This window comes from Mus pahari, chromosome 12, assembly GCF_900095145.1.
Source record: "Mus pahari chromosome 12, PAHARI_EIJ_v1.1, whole genome shotgun sequence".
NCBI classification, from domain to species: domain Eukaryota; kingdom Metazoa; phylum Chordata; class Mammalia; order Rodentia; family Muridae; genus Mus; species Mus pahari.
This window is the reverse complement of record NC_034601.1, coordinates 14280900-14296620: the sequence shown is the minus strand read 5'-3', so window position 1 is coordinate 14296620 and position 15721 is coordinate 14280900. Positions and strand designations below refer to the sequence as shown.

Genomic DNA, 15721 nt, shown 5'->3' with positions numbered 1-15721 from the left:
ATGGTTGTGAGCCACCATGTGGTTGCTGGGATTTGAACTCCAGACCTTCGGAAGAGCAGTCGGGTGCTCTTACCCACTGAGCCATCTCACCAGCCCCAGGGCAGAGGATCTTAAGTCACCCTGCCTTGCCCTCTTTAGCAGCTCCCCTTGCCCTCAGTTGGGACCCAGAGACAAAAACTGGCTCTGCAGCCTCTCCTGCCCTTTGAAGTACAACCTGAAAGATGGTAGCAGGCCAGGGGCCAAAGGAACCCCAAAGCTGTGCACTAGAACTCCCGAAAGAGGATCCAAGACTCAGACAGGGAAGCTTCTCTGAGGGTGGGTACTGACGATGTTAGCTCAGGCCTGATTTACAGCCTGACCGATCCTATAATTATCGTAGCAATGCAGCACAGGTACATTAAGGCACAAACTAGAGATAGATCCAAGTATTTCAGAAGGAAATCTCTCAAGTCAGGATCCTGTGCCACACTCAGATTAGAGATTTCATACCCTAGGATTTCTGGATTTAGAAGAAACAAAGAGCATTCTTATAACCAAAGGCTTTTCGCAGCTGCGGGCTTCCCGTGGCTCTGTATCGCCAACAAAGCGGTGATTTGTCCTTCTGTCAACTATATTAATTACCTTAACAAGTTGATACATCCCATTCTACACATTTTTTTTCTGATGGAATTTTTACATGATTGTGCAATGACCCATGTTTTCCAGGGTATGGAATAGGAGTGTGCAGCCACAGGAGCCTTTGCCAGGACCTGCATATATCATGGTTACTTCCCTGGATACCTCAGTGTGAGTACGGCTGGGGGGCAGGATGAGGGTACGTTTATTTTCCCAAGGAAGTGCCCAGAAACTCTTGGGGAGCCGTGTCTGGACACACTGAGGCAAGAACTATAGAACTCTGCCCAGAGTCAGGCTGCAGACTTATAGACCCCAGGAGCTTTGTCAGACAGGGTCTGCCCTGACTCTGCCAAGGCTTCTCTCTAGGAAGCTATTACAGAAAGGCAGCACACTGGGATCAGCTTACTGAACGCTCCAAATCTAACCCAACCCTTGCAGTTAAGAAACTACAAGGAGCTAGAGGGATGGCACAGTGGTTAAAAGCACTGGCTGCTCTTGCGGAGGACCGTAGTCTGGGTATCAGCACCTGCATGGCAGCTCACAACTATCTGCAACCCAGTTTACAGGGACCTGAAGCTATCCTTTGACTTCATAGGCACCAGGCACACAAGAGGTACACACATATTCATGTAGCCGAAATACCCATACATACAAGATAAAAATTTAAAAGGAAACTGCAAAGAAAGCCAACTGGAAGCAAGCCAGAAATCTTTGTTCCATCCAGACAGACAGAATCCCTGGGGCAGGCACAGAGGTGCCCTTCCCATGCCTCTTGTGGGTCACACAGGCAATTCCAAACTGAACTAGTCCATCTCATCTCACTTTAGAAGAGTTCAAAGAGGCAGCAAGACATGAGGCAGAACTTACCAATGAGAACTAAGAAAGTAGCCAAAGGGTTACAATCTCTCTCAAAATAGGCAATGCCCCGTGACCTTCCCACTGCCGTGTCTGTACCAGTTAAGACATCGACAATGAGGCTTCTGGGATTCCTTGCAGATAAACAATAAATATAAGTGACCCAGGAAGTAAAAATGCTGACTTGGATGTGGCCAGGGAAAGCCTCACACTGGAAAGGTCTGGGCCTATGTGTGTGTGTGTGTGTGTGTGTGTGTCTGTGTCTGTGTGTGTGTGTGTTGTGGGGGAGGGCACAACTCCAGACCTTAGGCTGTGATATCTACATGAGTCCTAGTTTTTGCAGCAGCCCTGGGAGATAGCACCTGACCCTCCAATAGAAAAAAACAAAAACAAAAACAAAAAAACAGTCAAGAACAAAGAAAATGGCTATAGGGTAGAACTCCACGGAATGGCCATGGGGAAATCATCCCGCTAATGTTCCTGGGACCTCCATAAGGTCGAGGAGTGGAAAAAATTAATGCCTAGCACAGTGAGGTCCATGCAGGCTTGTTGGCATTAGTTAGCTTTCCTCTCAGCCTCGGCAGAGCCAAGGACCAAGGTGCTGAGGAGAAGAGCATGCTGTTCTGGGAGCGGGTCCCACAGCTGACCCACTGTCCCCTCCTCACAGCTACATACGGGCATCTGTATGGCAACTGGCCAGGTTCTGTGGAGGGTGGGTATGGGCTCTCTCTGCAGTGTTTCTCTTGCGGTGCCTTCCAAGCACCGGCTCAGGAGAACCTCATGTCCAGTCAGCTTTGGGCCACAGAGGACAGCAGGTACGTGGTCTCTGAGGGACAGTGCCCGTAGATTTGATGACAAATCCAACCCTGAGTGGGGCATGACTCAGGGCTGTTGGGTGTGGCTGGCACATGCTGTCTTACCTGCCACAGCCCCAGGCACATGGGCATGCCTGGCCTGGCATCGGCCTCCGGCTTCAGGGTGCACACTGACGTCTTGGATGGCATCTCCAGAATCTGAACCTGACAGTGAGAAAACAAGCTGATTTGGGCTGATGCCAAGCCAGGTCTATGCTATGCAAACAAGAGACATTTAAGGCGATTAGCCAAGGCTGCTGCGAGTTTCTGTCTGCCCCTCTCCCTGCAGGGACCTGAGAGCAGAGCCTCCTAATTAGTGTGCACAGGTTAGAGAGCGTAGATGCTCCTGGGGTCCTTATAAAACAAATGCTCACATTATTCCTGAATGACCAACCTTCCACCAGCAAGTAGCTAGCACCCACCTTTCCCCACCCTGTCGTCTGGGCCAATCCTGGGCTACTTGGTCCTGCTTACTTTGGTCATTCTCCCTCCTTTGCTTGTCTGTCTTGCCTGGGTAGGATGTTCAAGGGCCCTCTCTGAATAATCTCAGGCATGTAGGATGATGTGCAGAATGCCTGGGACCACCAACCTAGGAAATCAGCATGTTACCCGGGGCCAAGGCCAGCCCCACTGAATCCTGGTTTCCTAGTACCCAAGTACCTGACTTATCAACTCAGACTACTAAGATGTCCAGGCTTTCCCGTGCCTAGGCTGAGATGGGCCTTATGGCCCACATGGTCCAGCTTCCTTCCCATGTAGGTATGGAAATCCAAGAAGACCGTTTATATGCTGGCTAGCATCATTCTTAGTGGATAGCTAAGGTCCAAGAAACAGACTGGATTGGGTTCCCAGACATCCCATACCTAAGGTGCTAACATTCATTTGGGGGGATGTGACACCTCTCTTGTGAGCTCAGGGAACAGAAGTGCCCCACATGACGTTACAGCCTAGCATCTACCAGATGTTTCCTATGCCTTTTATCTGTGTGGGGTTCTACTGCACTGTTGTCACTGGTGTCACGAGGCTGAGGGGGTTCTGGAATCCCTGAGCTTCTCCAGATAAGAGCCTGCTTAGCATGCTCTAGTGTGCACACACATGGCATCAGAGCTCCAAAGGGAGCAGGGCATCAACTGGACAGCACATATCTGGTCTGACCAGACTAAGGCCGATGTCTGAGGAGCCAGAACCTGGGCATGTAAGAGCTGTTTTGCCCTTTCCAACCTATGCCACATAGAACCTTATCTGCCATAGCCACAGAGATGATTCTATATCAGCTGCCTGAGTCTTATGGAGCGGAGTCCAGGGCAGCTTCCAAGCAGTGCAGAATGCAGAGCACACAGCCTGCACCTTCAGTTAGAGTCCTGCTGATATGTCTACTTCTGATAGATGGGTGACCAGAGTGCTCTCTGGCAGGGTAATCTCACCAGTGACTGGACTTCTAATACCCAAATTGAATACTAGAAATGGTTCATAGCACTCTGTCCCATCTGCTGTAGGTGAGTCTTATAGCCTCTGCCTTTGTGGTGGCAGAGAAACATGCTCAGGCCTTTGGGAGACAGACTGGAGTCTGAAGAACCCTTGGCCACCGGTGGGAGGTGGTAAGGGATGGGGATATGTTTGGAGGAAGCCAAGACAGAGGCTAACAGGGTAGGAGGGCCGAGCTGTTCCCAGGCTGGAAGGCAGAGAGGAAGGGAGCAGCTCCTGTCCATCCGCCCTTCCCCCCCCCCCCCAGCCATGGTTCTCCACAGCCAGCAGCACTGAGCAGGCAGCTCCTAATGGCGCTGGCAGATCAGGCCGGTGTACTGGGTTAGACTTGGCTCCAGCCCAAGAAAAGTCATTTTGTCTCCAAGCAGATCTAGTTCATAAATAATGAGATAGTAACAGGCATTTATTTGTTCATGATTGCATTTAAATCACTAATTAGGAGCTACATACACTTTTCTTGCCAGTTTGCCAAAAACCTGTTAAGTTTTATTAATGTGAGGGGTAGGGGAATTGCTTCCTCCTCTACAGCAAGGCAGGTGGTACTAGGTCATCCCAAGCCACAGACACAAGAGATGCCACTCTGAGGGTTCAGAGGGCTTGGCCACCCTCAGGCCATGGACCAGTATAGTCTTTCTCTGTGAAGGTCACACAGCTTTCCGGCCCTCATCTCCCATGCAGGTGGCGCTGTATTTTCAAAACAATTTTTATTACATTTATTTATTAGTGAGTGAGTATGTGTGTGTGTGTGTGTGTGTGTGTGTGTGTGTGTGTGTGTGTGTATGTGAACTTCTGTGAATCAGCTTTCTCTCTTCACTGTGTGGGGTCTGGAAGTTGAACACAGGCTGTCAGCCTCAGCAGTGGGCATCTTTACCCACTGAGCCATCTCAACAGCCGGACACTGCATCTTCAGTAGCAGCCAGCACATCCTGGGCAAATGGTTGTTTTCCAGTCAGCCTGGAATCTGCCTAAACTGGGTCCTGGGAAGAGCATAGATGGCTGAGGCCCAAACAATGCCTGGGAGCATGCTCCCACCCCTCACGGCTGTCTGGGTGGCCACACTTGCTCAAACCTAGCATTTTTCCTTCTGGAAAAAAACAGTTGGAGTTGGGTGCCAGGTGGAAAGCTCCAGGGTCTGTAGGAGGCTCCATGCTCAGGGAAGCTCCAGGCCTGGAGAACCAGGCAAGGCAAGGTATCTGACCTGGGTCTGACCTTGGGAGCCTGCCCTGCTGATATAGGATGGTTGCTGTATGCTCTACACTCTTAATACACACCCCAGATCAGACTCCTAGACAGTTCCTGGGTTCGCTGTCCCTCTTCTTATCCTGAGAACAAATTTGAACAGCTCCTGCCTAAGGTCCCTTGCCATACACCCTCTCCCTGCTACCACAATGGGGTCTTTCTGGGCTTCTCATGACTTCCTGGCATGGCCTGTGCAGATTGTGTATCTCTGACTTCTGCGTCTGTAGGCTGCTGCACTACCCACCCTAGACTGTACATGTGTGGAGGGAAGCATCCTCACCCTTAGTGTTTGGATCAGAGCATAGTCCCGGCCTTTTGGCTGCTCATCACTGCCCACGCCTTGTGCCCGTAACTCTGCCAACAGGGTGATGGCTGATTCTATACAAAGACAGGGTTAGTTTATTCTCACAGAAAGCAGAGGCTCTTGGGGCTGCAGCCTGACTCCATCTCCTGGACTCCATATTACTCTGTCCTCATTGCTATTAGGTTGTAGTTTTCAGATATCTTTTTACCTGTTCCTTTCCTTTTTACCAGAGTTTGTAGAATAGTTTGTTTCACAGGAGGCCTGGATGTCCAAGAGCTCCTCAGTACCTCCAGACTCGCTCCCATTCTGGCTTTTGAGTTCAGACTTTATCCTCCCTTCCCCAAGTTTGTGGCCATCCCCATCTTCATTCAGCCCCCAGAATCTGAATTTTTCACTGTATCATAGCTCTGTCCCCATTGCAAACTCCCCTGTTGCTTCAGTTTTCTTCACTGTGTCACTATATTGGTATCTCTGGTGCCTCCTCCAACAGGTTGGCAGTGCACCAAGGCCCCAGTTTCTGGAGAGTCATGTGTGTGTGTGTGTGTGTGTGTGTGTGTGTGTGTATGTACATACATGAATGTGTGAATAGATATGTATGCTTGTCTATGTGTGCACACATACACTCAGGCCTGGACAGAGCCCTAAGTGGCCCTCCTCCTGGAATAGTGTTATGTTAAGTCTCAAGGAAGGTTTGCCTGAACCCTTCCTGATTCTCACCATTGCCCTGGAAAGGTACGGCATCACAGATGAGCAGCCTGAGGCTGCTGCGGCTGCAGTGAAGCAGGTAAGCCACAGACCTGCAGCTGGCAGGGTCCTATGGCAGTACTAGGCGCTGGCAGATCAGGCCTTACTGGACAAAGGGTTAAGACAAAGCCAGTGCAGTTAGTGTATGGGAGGGGCTCCAAGGGCTGGACCTTACCTCATCGCTGCCCTTCCCTGGCACAGCAAGCATCCAACACTGCTGTCCCCTGACCAGGATGGAGCTCCTGCAGAAGCCCACACTGTCCAGCTGAACTGAGTCCATGATGGTGTTCCTGCCCTCTGCCAAATCCCACAGGCACAGCCGCAGGTCTCGACCCTGGCTGACAAGGCAAGGGGAGGAGTCCGTGAGACACTGTAAACATTTATGTGCCAATTTGGACCAGCATCTGGTCCTTAGCCCCTCAATGCTGAAGGTAGCCATGTTCCCTGAAGACAGCTAGGTAAGCCCCACACCATCCATGCTGAAGGCCTCAGTGAGGAGGGGTTCCCCTCAGTGTTCACATCTGGGTTGGTACCCAGGGCCCTGAGGCCAGGACACTCAATAGACTAAGAATGTGGACCCCGAGGCATGCACCTATGGCCAGTCTTGTGCCATTCTGGTGCCGCTAAAGCATATCTTGAACCCCCTTCCTTTCTGTCAACTGTCTTTAAGGACTCAGAAGTCTCACTCGGGCCTCTTCCAAAGTGTATCTGAGAGCTGCATTCACTCTAATGCTACGCACGCATGTTGACAGCAGCTCTATGCGTCATCACCCGAGCTGGAAACCACCCAGCTGCTCTGCAACAAAAGAACGGCCAAGCATGCTGTGCCAGAGTGCCACTCAGCAAGGGACGGCGCCGACTGCTGACACATGCAACAGCTGGAAGGACGCTGAGCTGTGATTTGCTAAGTGAAAGAAGCCAGATCTGAAGGTTCTGCAACATGTAAGTACACTCCTGTGACATCCTAGAAAAGGAAGGGCTAGAGAACCAGGAGAGAACTGACCACAGTGGGTAGCTCTGGGCTTTGTGGGATGGCAGGCTGTTTGATGTGGCCTTGGGGAAATGGACACACGACAGTGCTGTGCCAAACCCACAGACAGTCTGACTGTCACTATGCACAATGAAAACGCCCCTCGCCAGCTGAGCGAGAGCCAGGAGCCTATGAGGGACAGCACTGTGACTGTGTGCATGGCAGTGCACTGGGCCAGGAAGCTCAAACAGAAGTGGACCCAAGGTACACAGACAGCACGGGCAGACACACATAACTGTAGAAGCCGTGGCCCTGAGCAGGCCTGGCTCCTTGCAGGCATCAGTTCTGCCCTCTTTGGCAGAGCAAATATGAGAGCCAGTAGTAGATATAAGTTTCCTTATCAAAGAGCTGATGAGCATACAACACTATGGGTCAGGTCAGAGCCCAGAGGTCAGCATCAACATGCATGTGGCCAGACACATGCAGATAGAACACACAGTTGAACATAGGTGAATAACAGTATTGGTAATGTAGATTCACCCATGGACAACTGGGTTCATTGGTTTTCTAAACACAACAGCCAGGTTTCTGAAGAGATGTTGATCTCAGATCTTTATACAGGGAGCGGTGGAGCATGCCTTTAGGTCTAGCACTCAGGAGGCAGAGATAGGCTAATCTCTGTGAGTTCAGATCCAGGTTGGTCTATAACATAAGGAATTGAGGTTGGCCAGAGCTACATAGTGAGACCCTGTCTCAAAAAGGAGCAAACAATCACTTGGGAGGCTGAGGCAGGCAGATTTCTGAGTTTGAGGCCAGCCTGGTTTACAGAGTGAGTTCCAGGACAGCCAGGGCTATACAGAGAAACCCTGTCTCGAAAAACCAAAAATAAATAAATAAATAAATAAATAATGAGCAAACAAAACCAACAAGAAACAAGCTTTCAGATTTTCAGATTAGGGAACTTCAACCTCCAGAAGGCTGACAGTGGGCCCAGCAGACACTACCCACCTGTGTGACCAAAGCCAGTCTCTCCTGCCAAGGAGCCCCAGGGACTCGTGTACCTCCAGCACCACAAGGTTGGCAGTCACCACACTGGGCTTCCTCCCTGAACCCAGGGCCGTGGTCTTGTCCTGAAACTAGGGGTACTCTACCCTACAGAGACCTTGAGAAGTACTGAGAGCATGAGAGATGTGGACCAGGAAACTGATCCCAGAACTCACACGCAGCTGCTAGCATTTTCTTCCTGTCTGTGGCCTTGGATGCTGATGCCAACAGGGTTAAATCTACAGGGGGAGAATGGAAGGCAGGCTTTGCCTGCATCCCACATCAGCAGCACAATCCAGGGAACTGTGGATGTAAACGAAGCAACACTGAGCTCGGGGAAACAGGTAAGGACGCCCATCCATGTCTTAGCATAGGCTTCTCTATGACCCAGGAGCCTGACCACAGCAGGGAAGGCCTGGCTATTGCAACTCCATGAAGACACCCCTAAGAGAGGGGAGATGTACACCACCCTGTTGCAAAGATTATCTGGAATAGAAGAATACTATCTGAAATATAATAAGAAAAATGCAATCCATCAATAGAATGGAAACCAGTGGTATCCCAAAGTCACAGCAACCCCCCTGTCTGGCTCCAGTCTTCTCGGTTTTTTTCTCCTAACTTAAAGTTCAGAAAAACTCATAAACTCATTCTTCTTTTTTTTTTTAAGACAACACATGAAGACAGTCTAGCAGTCCTTGCCGCCACTGACTCCACAGCGGGAGGTCGCAGCTCCAGAGCTGTCCCTGACTGGGCAGTGGTTACTCAGGTGCTGCAAGAGTCTGCATACTCCTGAACTGGCCTGTAAATATGCGGTCTCACGATGACAAAGGTAAAGAAATACTAGCTGGCGCAGCTCTTGTGGCCCAGGTGTGACCGGTGCTGGGGGTCCTCCAGCCTTGCTGGATATGAAAGCACAAGGCCTCTTGAAGAAACCTGGACCCAAACACAGCTGAGGCCAGGCAGCTCTGGTGGGCTGTGGTCTCCAGTGCCGTGCAAATGCACCTGGCATTCCACACCCGAAGCCCCCACCACAGGCTCTGACCCTCAGTGGAGACTGTAGGAGGGGCTATAGCAGCACCACCCCGGCTGGGAGATAAGGGGCTTATGTAAGGCATACCTTCATGCCTTTCAAGCCTGTCGGCTTGGCCCTGCTTTATCCATCCCTGTCCCTGCTGTTACCTCTGCCCACTTCTAAGTCATAGCCCAGAGCCTTTCCCTTAGCTGCCTGCCGGGCTGGTAGTGGCTACCTCTAAGGGCACCTCCCAGATCTGTCTCAGAGCACCAAAGGGCCCCAGGGAAGAGGGTAATTCCACCTGACATAAGTCAGAATCATCTGCTTCCCAAAGGCTGGAGCTGGCCCCACACTGTCCACATGCTGCAGCCAAGCTGGCCAGATCCACGCCCCACCCCCACCCCACTCATTCAGTTTGCCACCCTGCTCTGTTAAAGAGTTCCTGGCATAAATCCCCTGGGACCTTCCGTGTGATGCTGTAACCCACCTGAGGAGCTGGTGTCCCTGTGGCAGTGTCTTCAGCCAGATTACACCCTGGCCTCCATGGCCATTTAGAGTGGCAACTATTCTTCTTGTTTGTAGGCTCCAGATATGTACTAGGCCATTCTGAGACCTGTTGGAAAGGAGTCAGGCATAGACAGGTCAGGGCTTGGAGCAGTCCTGAACTCACTTCAGGCCAACATCACACACAGCCAGTGGATGAAGATACTTCAGCTGGAGAAGACTTCACTGGAACAGATGGCTGACGCTGAACCAAAGGTCAGACAAGCCTCCCTTGCAGCAAAGGTGGCCAGAAGGGCCAGGGGCTGGGGGTACTTTGTCAGAACTCGGTGTTGTGGAAAGGCAGAGAGACATGACTGTCCCTGCGAGGAGTTCCGAATGCGCGGTGTATCGGTCAGATTCCGAAAGTGAGGCAAGCACACTCCCTGCCCAGTGTTCTTCACCAGCACCCGAGACAGCAACTGTGCTCCATGCAGCCCCAGGATGGACCTCACCCTGGGCTTGCTTGGGCAGGATAGCTGTTACTCACCCTGAGAAGAGGAGTGGGTTCTCTGCAGCTTGGGATGGTGAGCAGAAATGGAGTGTGTTCACAGCTGACTGTGTGCCTCGGAGGACAAATCTGGGACCAGGCGGTGGTGGGAACAGGGCTGCCATGTGGGTAAATGCAGTCCTGGGGTACAAGGGAAGACATGTGAGAGTCAGGGAGCTCTACACACCTATAGAAGGCAGCTGGAGATCTCTGTTTATCTATAGAAGGCAGCCAGAGAGGGACATTTAAAAAGCTGTTGGCTCAGAACCCAACTTTTGCCCATTCTGGAAAAAGGATTCTGCTCTCCATAGTGTGGACAGGCTCCGTGGCTAAAGAATAGCCAGGTCTTGGCATGGGCCATAGGGCTGCCACAGGTACATCGCAGCTTACCCCAACTGCCAGCCCGTCACTGTTCCCAATGGGTACCTTCTCCCCACCCTGTTGCCCTGTCTTATCTATCAGTTCTGTTATCACCAAGGTCCAAGCCTGTCCCTCTTGGCATGCACAGCCTGGGTACTGTGTATAGCCCTTGCTGCCTCTCTGATAGAGCATTTGCCTAGCAAGCTCAAGGCCCTGGGTTCTACCTACTCCCAGCACCACAACAGAAAAGGAGCCTTTGCTTGGCCAAACTTGATTCAGGCTCCTAAGCATTCTTGTAGGCCCATATGACTACTTTTAGCAAAAACTCTAAGTCAGTTTAATATCACACTCATATCTACCATCTACATGCTTTCTGAATGATGGGGCCCCTCAGCGTTAACTGTCCACCACATGTGACGTTTGCTTACCCTGGCCCACCTTCAGCCTGAATCCTCGCAACTGCTGTCTCTTCCTTCCTACTTCCCATGCACTTCTCCTACCTGCTGCTTGCTATGAACTCTATGTCACACTTGTCAGAGTTAGGCTCAATCTCTTTCTCTCACGAGTCCTTGTCCCTGTGACGGTCCACGAGTCAGGTACCCAGACTGTCTCCTCCCACAGTGACCCTGCACACTCACAGCACTACTCTGACATAGACTGGGCCGAGTCCTTTCCCAAGCAAGCAGCTTTACTCTTGTGCCTCCCTCAGAAGCCCTCCCCGCTGTACAGTAATGACATGCCTGGATGATGAATCCCACTCCTGCCTCATGGCTAGTGTGAGGAGTCTGGACTGTGCTGTCTTTGCCTTGGACTCAGTGGCTCAGCAGACGTGTGCTTACAAATGAGAGTGACATGGAGTCCTGAGAATGCTACAAATAGTCCTACTGGATCATGGCCTGAACCACCAAATCTTCTAATTATAACTACTCTGCATAGCATACTTCTATTTTTTTGAGAAACTGAGGCAGGAATCTGGGATGAGCTGCCCTAGATTCCTTGGAACGGGCCTGAAATGTTCTCAAGACATATGCCTCCAAGGGGCAGAACAGCCTGGAAGGGTACATGGGAGGGGCAGGACCAAGTCATTTGGCCACACCCATAGAGCTGCTGCCCCAACAGACAGACCACTCCTCAAATCACAGGACTTGTATTTAAGACCTGATAGGATCCACCTTGCAAAAGAGACCTTTCCAGTGTCCTAGACCACACATACAACCTCTGCAGACCACCCTTCTCACACTTCCCCAGTCCCACAGTCACAAGCTGGATGAAGGTACAGGAAAAGGTCAGAGGGAGACAGCGGGGGGCCTGTAGCAGCTTGTTTCCGGAGCCTTTCCAAGGGGCGAGGGCAAATCCTACTCTACTTACATTCAGCCCACACAGCAGGGAGAGGCAGCTCTGCCCAACTTGGGTGGCAGTTGCAGCCATCAAAAGAGCATGGCAAGGAAAAGAACATAGCAAAGGAGCTACTAGGCCGGATTCTTCTAGAGTGGAGACTGGGCTTTAAGTCTTCGTGGAGTGTGGGAAGAGAGACGACAGGCTGAGGCCACACCCAACTGTGTAGAAGCCAGAGAGACGAAGCCTTCCGTAATGGGCAGCCTCCCAAGGCAATCCCATCAGCTACTTCTTCCAGCATGCTTCCACCAGTGCCATACCTCCACACATCCTATGCCCTCACCTTTTCTTCTTCGTTAGGAGAAATGAAGGTATGGGCTATGAGCCACACCACAGTGGAAGGAGGCACACAACAGCCAGAATCAGGCTCCCAGGAGGCCACCAGGTCCTATGGAGGGTAGACCGGAAGGATGGGGGTATGATCAGAGCTGTGCCAGGACAGTGAGGTCTGTACCCATGCCAGTGGTGTGAGATGAGACACATATCTAGTCCTGCTGACCTGATGCAGGTCCCACCAGGTCAAGCCCTTCCTGGGCTAACTCTACTCTTGGACCCTGCCTCCCTCAGGGACTTTCAGGAAAAAACAAACAAACAAACAAAAAAAAACAACCAAGGTCACATGAATGTATGTACAAACTGTGCAAAATCCCCTATTTTGGTTTTGGTTTTTTTTTTTGGGGGGGGGTAGGTGGGCAGGAAAGGAGCTTTAGCTAAATAAAACTCTACTTGCTAAAACCTAACTGACTCTTAAAAACTGTGAAGGTGTCTTCTGCTAGAGGAGAGGTAGGACCTTGCACTGTTGTTCACAGACACATGCCCCGGATCACAGATGCTGGAAGAACTGCCTCAGACAGGTGATCCAAAGGACAGGGCCAGAGGGAGCTGCTGGTCCCCCAAAGCTCAGCATGTTCTTGCCGGATACAGGTCTATAGGCCCTAGCCTCACCACTCTCAAGAACTTGATCTCTCACCCAGCAGGAAAGCTCCAAAGCCAGTAGAGGCATCCTGCCACATGGGTCCAGGCCACGAACTCTGACATGACTCCTTGTAGGCACATGGTGCAATCCAGATACCACACATACTGCAGCCATGTGTACATACACAGACACCTAGATGCCCACACTTACACATGTAAACATAAACACCCACCCACATAGATGCATTCCACATGTGGGGACATACAGACCCTCAGGTACACACCAAAGCACATGTGTATACTTGTGTTCACATGCACATTCATGCACATATGTATATAAGAGTTCTCACACCATGACCCTGGGCAGTGCCAGCTGAAGCTCGGCCCACACTTGCCACCTGCCTGCGGCATGGTGGGAGTTTCCAGAACCTTATAGCAGAAGGCTCATTGTGAGGTGATGAAATCAAGGTCTCCTCTATTGTCTCCCGAGAAATGCAGGGAACAAACCCGTCACGTCACGCTGTTACAACAGCTGAAAAGCCCAGGCCAAAATGATGCATCAACAATTAAGGGCTCCATCATTTCAGGCAATTAAAATAAACGCTTTATTTGAAAACTAATTAATTCAACCTACATATTTTTCCTATGACAATACCCTATGATTACTTGATTTATGACATCTAATTATTCTTTATTAATCTAATTGAGAATAATTGTATTATCCTATCTCTCCTGGCCCCTGGCCACTGGCTGCCCTTGGTGGAGACTGCAGCCCCTGTGCTCTGCCTATGTACAGTGCTGCGTGGCTCAAACCCAATCTCTTCCTTTACAAGTGGGAAAGCAAACCATCAGAAAATAATCCAGAGTACATTTTGGATCTTCACAATGTCCAAGAGAGACAGTTTATTTAAGAAACTTACAGAAGAGAAAACCCAGTGATTTGGAAAATGGATGATCTGTCCTATAAATGCTGCAAAGTGCCCTGAAAGTGCCGAAGGCCTTGGCCCACACACAGTAGATAATAACGGCGCCCCTGGGCAAGCCACAGCAGCCGTTGTCTAGAGACCTCAGGATTAGCCCCAAGGGGAGGTTCCCTCTGTGACTCTACTGCACGGCTAGCTTTATGTCACCTTTACACAAACTAGTAACATCCAGGAGGAGGGAGCCTCAATGGAGAAGATGCCTACATCAGATTACTACATTGATTAATGATTGATGTAGGAAGGCCCAGCCCACTGGTAGTGGTGCCACGCCTGTGCAGGTGGTCTTGGGTTGCATAAAAAAAAAAAAAGCAAGCTGAGCAAGCTACGGAATTATAAGCTCCATGGTCTCTCGAGGTCCTGCCTCCAAGTTCCTGCCTCTGCTTGCATTCCTGCCCTGAATTCCCTCAATAACATTTTGTGATCAGGACAAGTAAGCCAGATAAACCCTTTCCTCACTAGTTGCTTTTGGTCACGGAGTTTTATCACAGCAATAGAAAACAAATTAGGATAGAAGGGATATATCCCAAATCAGATCTGAAAAAGAGCCAATCTGGTAAAAGGTTGATAGGAAATAGGTTTCTACGGTACTCTTTTAAGGTTATTGGTCACAAAAGGTAAGTGCGCCTTTACAATGGAGACATCTAGCTGTCATCACCTTCCCCAAATGATAGAAGCTGGCACCACCAATGCTAAACAACAGGTATAGCTTATCTCCTGATGATATGCGATAAGATACCATGGCACCATTGCGTGAACCCATGCTGACAATGTTCAAACAGGAACCTGGCCATGAGGAAACAGACACATCCAGACATAGGACACAGTACAAGTCAGTGTCGCTTAGGCTTGTGAAAATGGCCACGGTCAAGAGAAACTACAGAAGCAAAAGGCAGCAACCCTTCTATCTTAAAGTAGAATGAAGAGATATCAAAACCAGCTGGGCAGCTCCTGGGAGGCAGAGGCAGGAGGATGTCTGAGTTAGGGGCAGCTTGGTCTGCATAGTGAGTTCTAGGACAGTGAGGGCTACACAGAGAAACCCTGTCTCAGCCCTCTCCTACACACACACACACACACACACACACACACACACACACACACACACACACACACGGGGTGGGGGTGGGGTGAAGAAGAGATGGAGAGAGGGAGGGAGATCAAAACCCAATACAACATGTAAACCTCAGGTACTGGATACTGAATTAGATACTGGATCAATCAACAGAGAGGGCTAGGCAAGGCATGATGGCACATGCCTTTAATCCCATCCCATCATGTAGGAGGCAGAAGCATGTGGATCTCTGTGAGTGTAAGGCAGCCTGGTCTACACAGAGTTCCACGATAAGAGAGACAGGGCTACAGAGATGCCTTCTCCCAAGAAAGGAACGGGGTTGGAGGAGAAAAAAGAAAAGGAAAGGACAACTAGGATCACTGGGGGCTGCTCAGTGGATAAAGGTGCTTCGCGTAAGCCTGGCGACCTGAGTTGAGCCCCAGCACCCACATGGTAGGGGAGAGAACTCCACAAAGTTATTTTCCAACCCCCACATGCATGCACACCCCCCCATATCATTCATATACACACGAATTACATAAACAAAAACCAAGGGGGAGAGCCATGATGGATATCCAGGACATCTGATTTTGAAGATATTTGAGAAAAATCTGGGTATGGACAACAGATCATACTGTGTTATTTGTGTGTAAGAGTGTGTAGTATATTTATTTTAGATTTAAAAAAATTAAGCAGGCTGGTGAGATGGCTCAGTGGGTAAGAACACCCGACTGCTCTTCCAAAGGTCCTGAGTTCAAATCCCAGCAACCACATGGTGGCTCATAACCATCCTTAACCATCTGTAACAAGATCTGACGCCCTCTTCTGGAGTGTCTGAAGACAGCTACAGAGTAATTACATATAATAA

The 15721-nt window shown here is 50.2% G+C and overlaps 1 protein-coding gene across 5 annotated transcripts in view; it reads right to left on the bottom strand.

The window, feature by feature from the left end:
* Gnb1l (G protein subunit beta 1 like) overlaps positions 1–15721 on the bottom strand; it is an 80547-nt gene that overhangs the window by 18991 nt on the left and 45835 nt on the right. For 2 of the 5 annotated variants that reach the window (XM_021209517.1, XM_029544810.1), the window contains exons 3-6: positions 10153–10293; positions 9610–9735; positions 6272–6434; positions 2391–2489 (exon numbers count right to left, since the gene is read on the bottom strand). In XM_021209517.1, coding sequence (XP_021065176.1) covers positions 2391–2489; positions 6272–6434; positions 9610–9735; positions 10153–10277 — 513 coding nt within the window. In that variant the 5' untranslated portion in view covers positions 10278–10293. Of the gene's footprint in view, positions 1–2390; positions 2490–6271; positions 6435–8286; positions 8414–9609; positions 9736–10152; positions 10294–12190; positions 12278–15721 lie in introns of those variants that run through there. The other 3 variants (XM_029544811.1, XM_021209519.1, XM_029544812.1) reach the window with 3 other exon arrangements.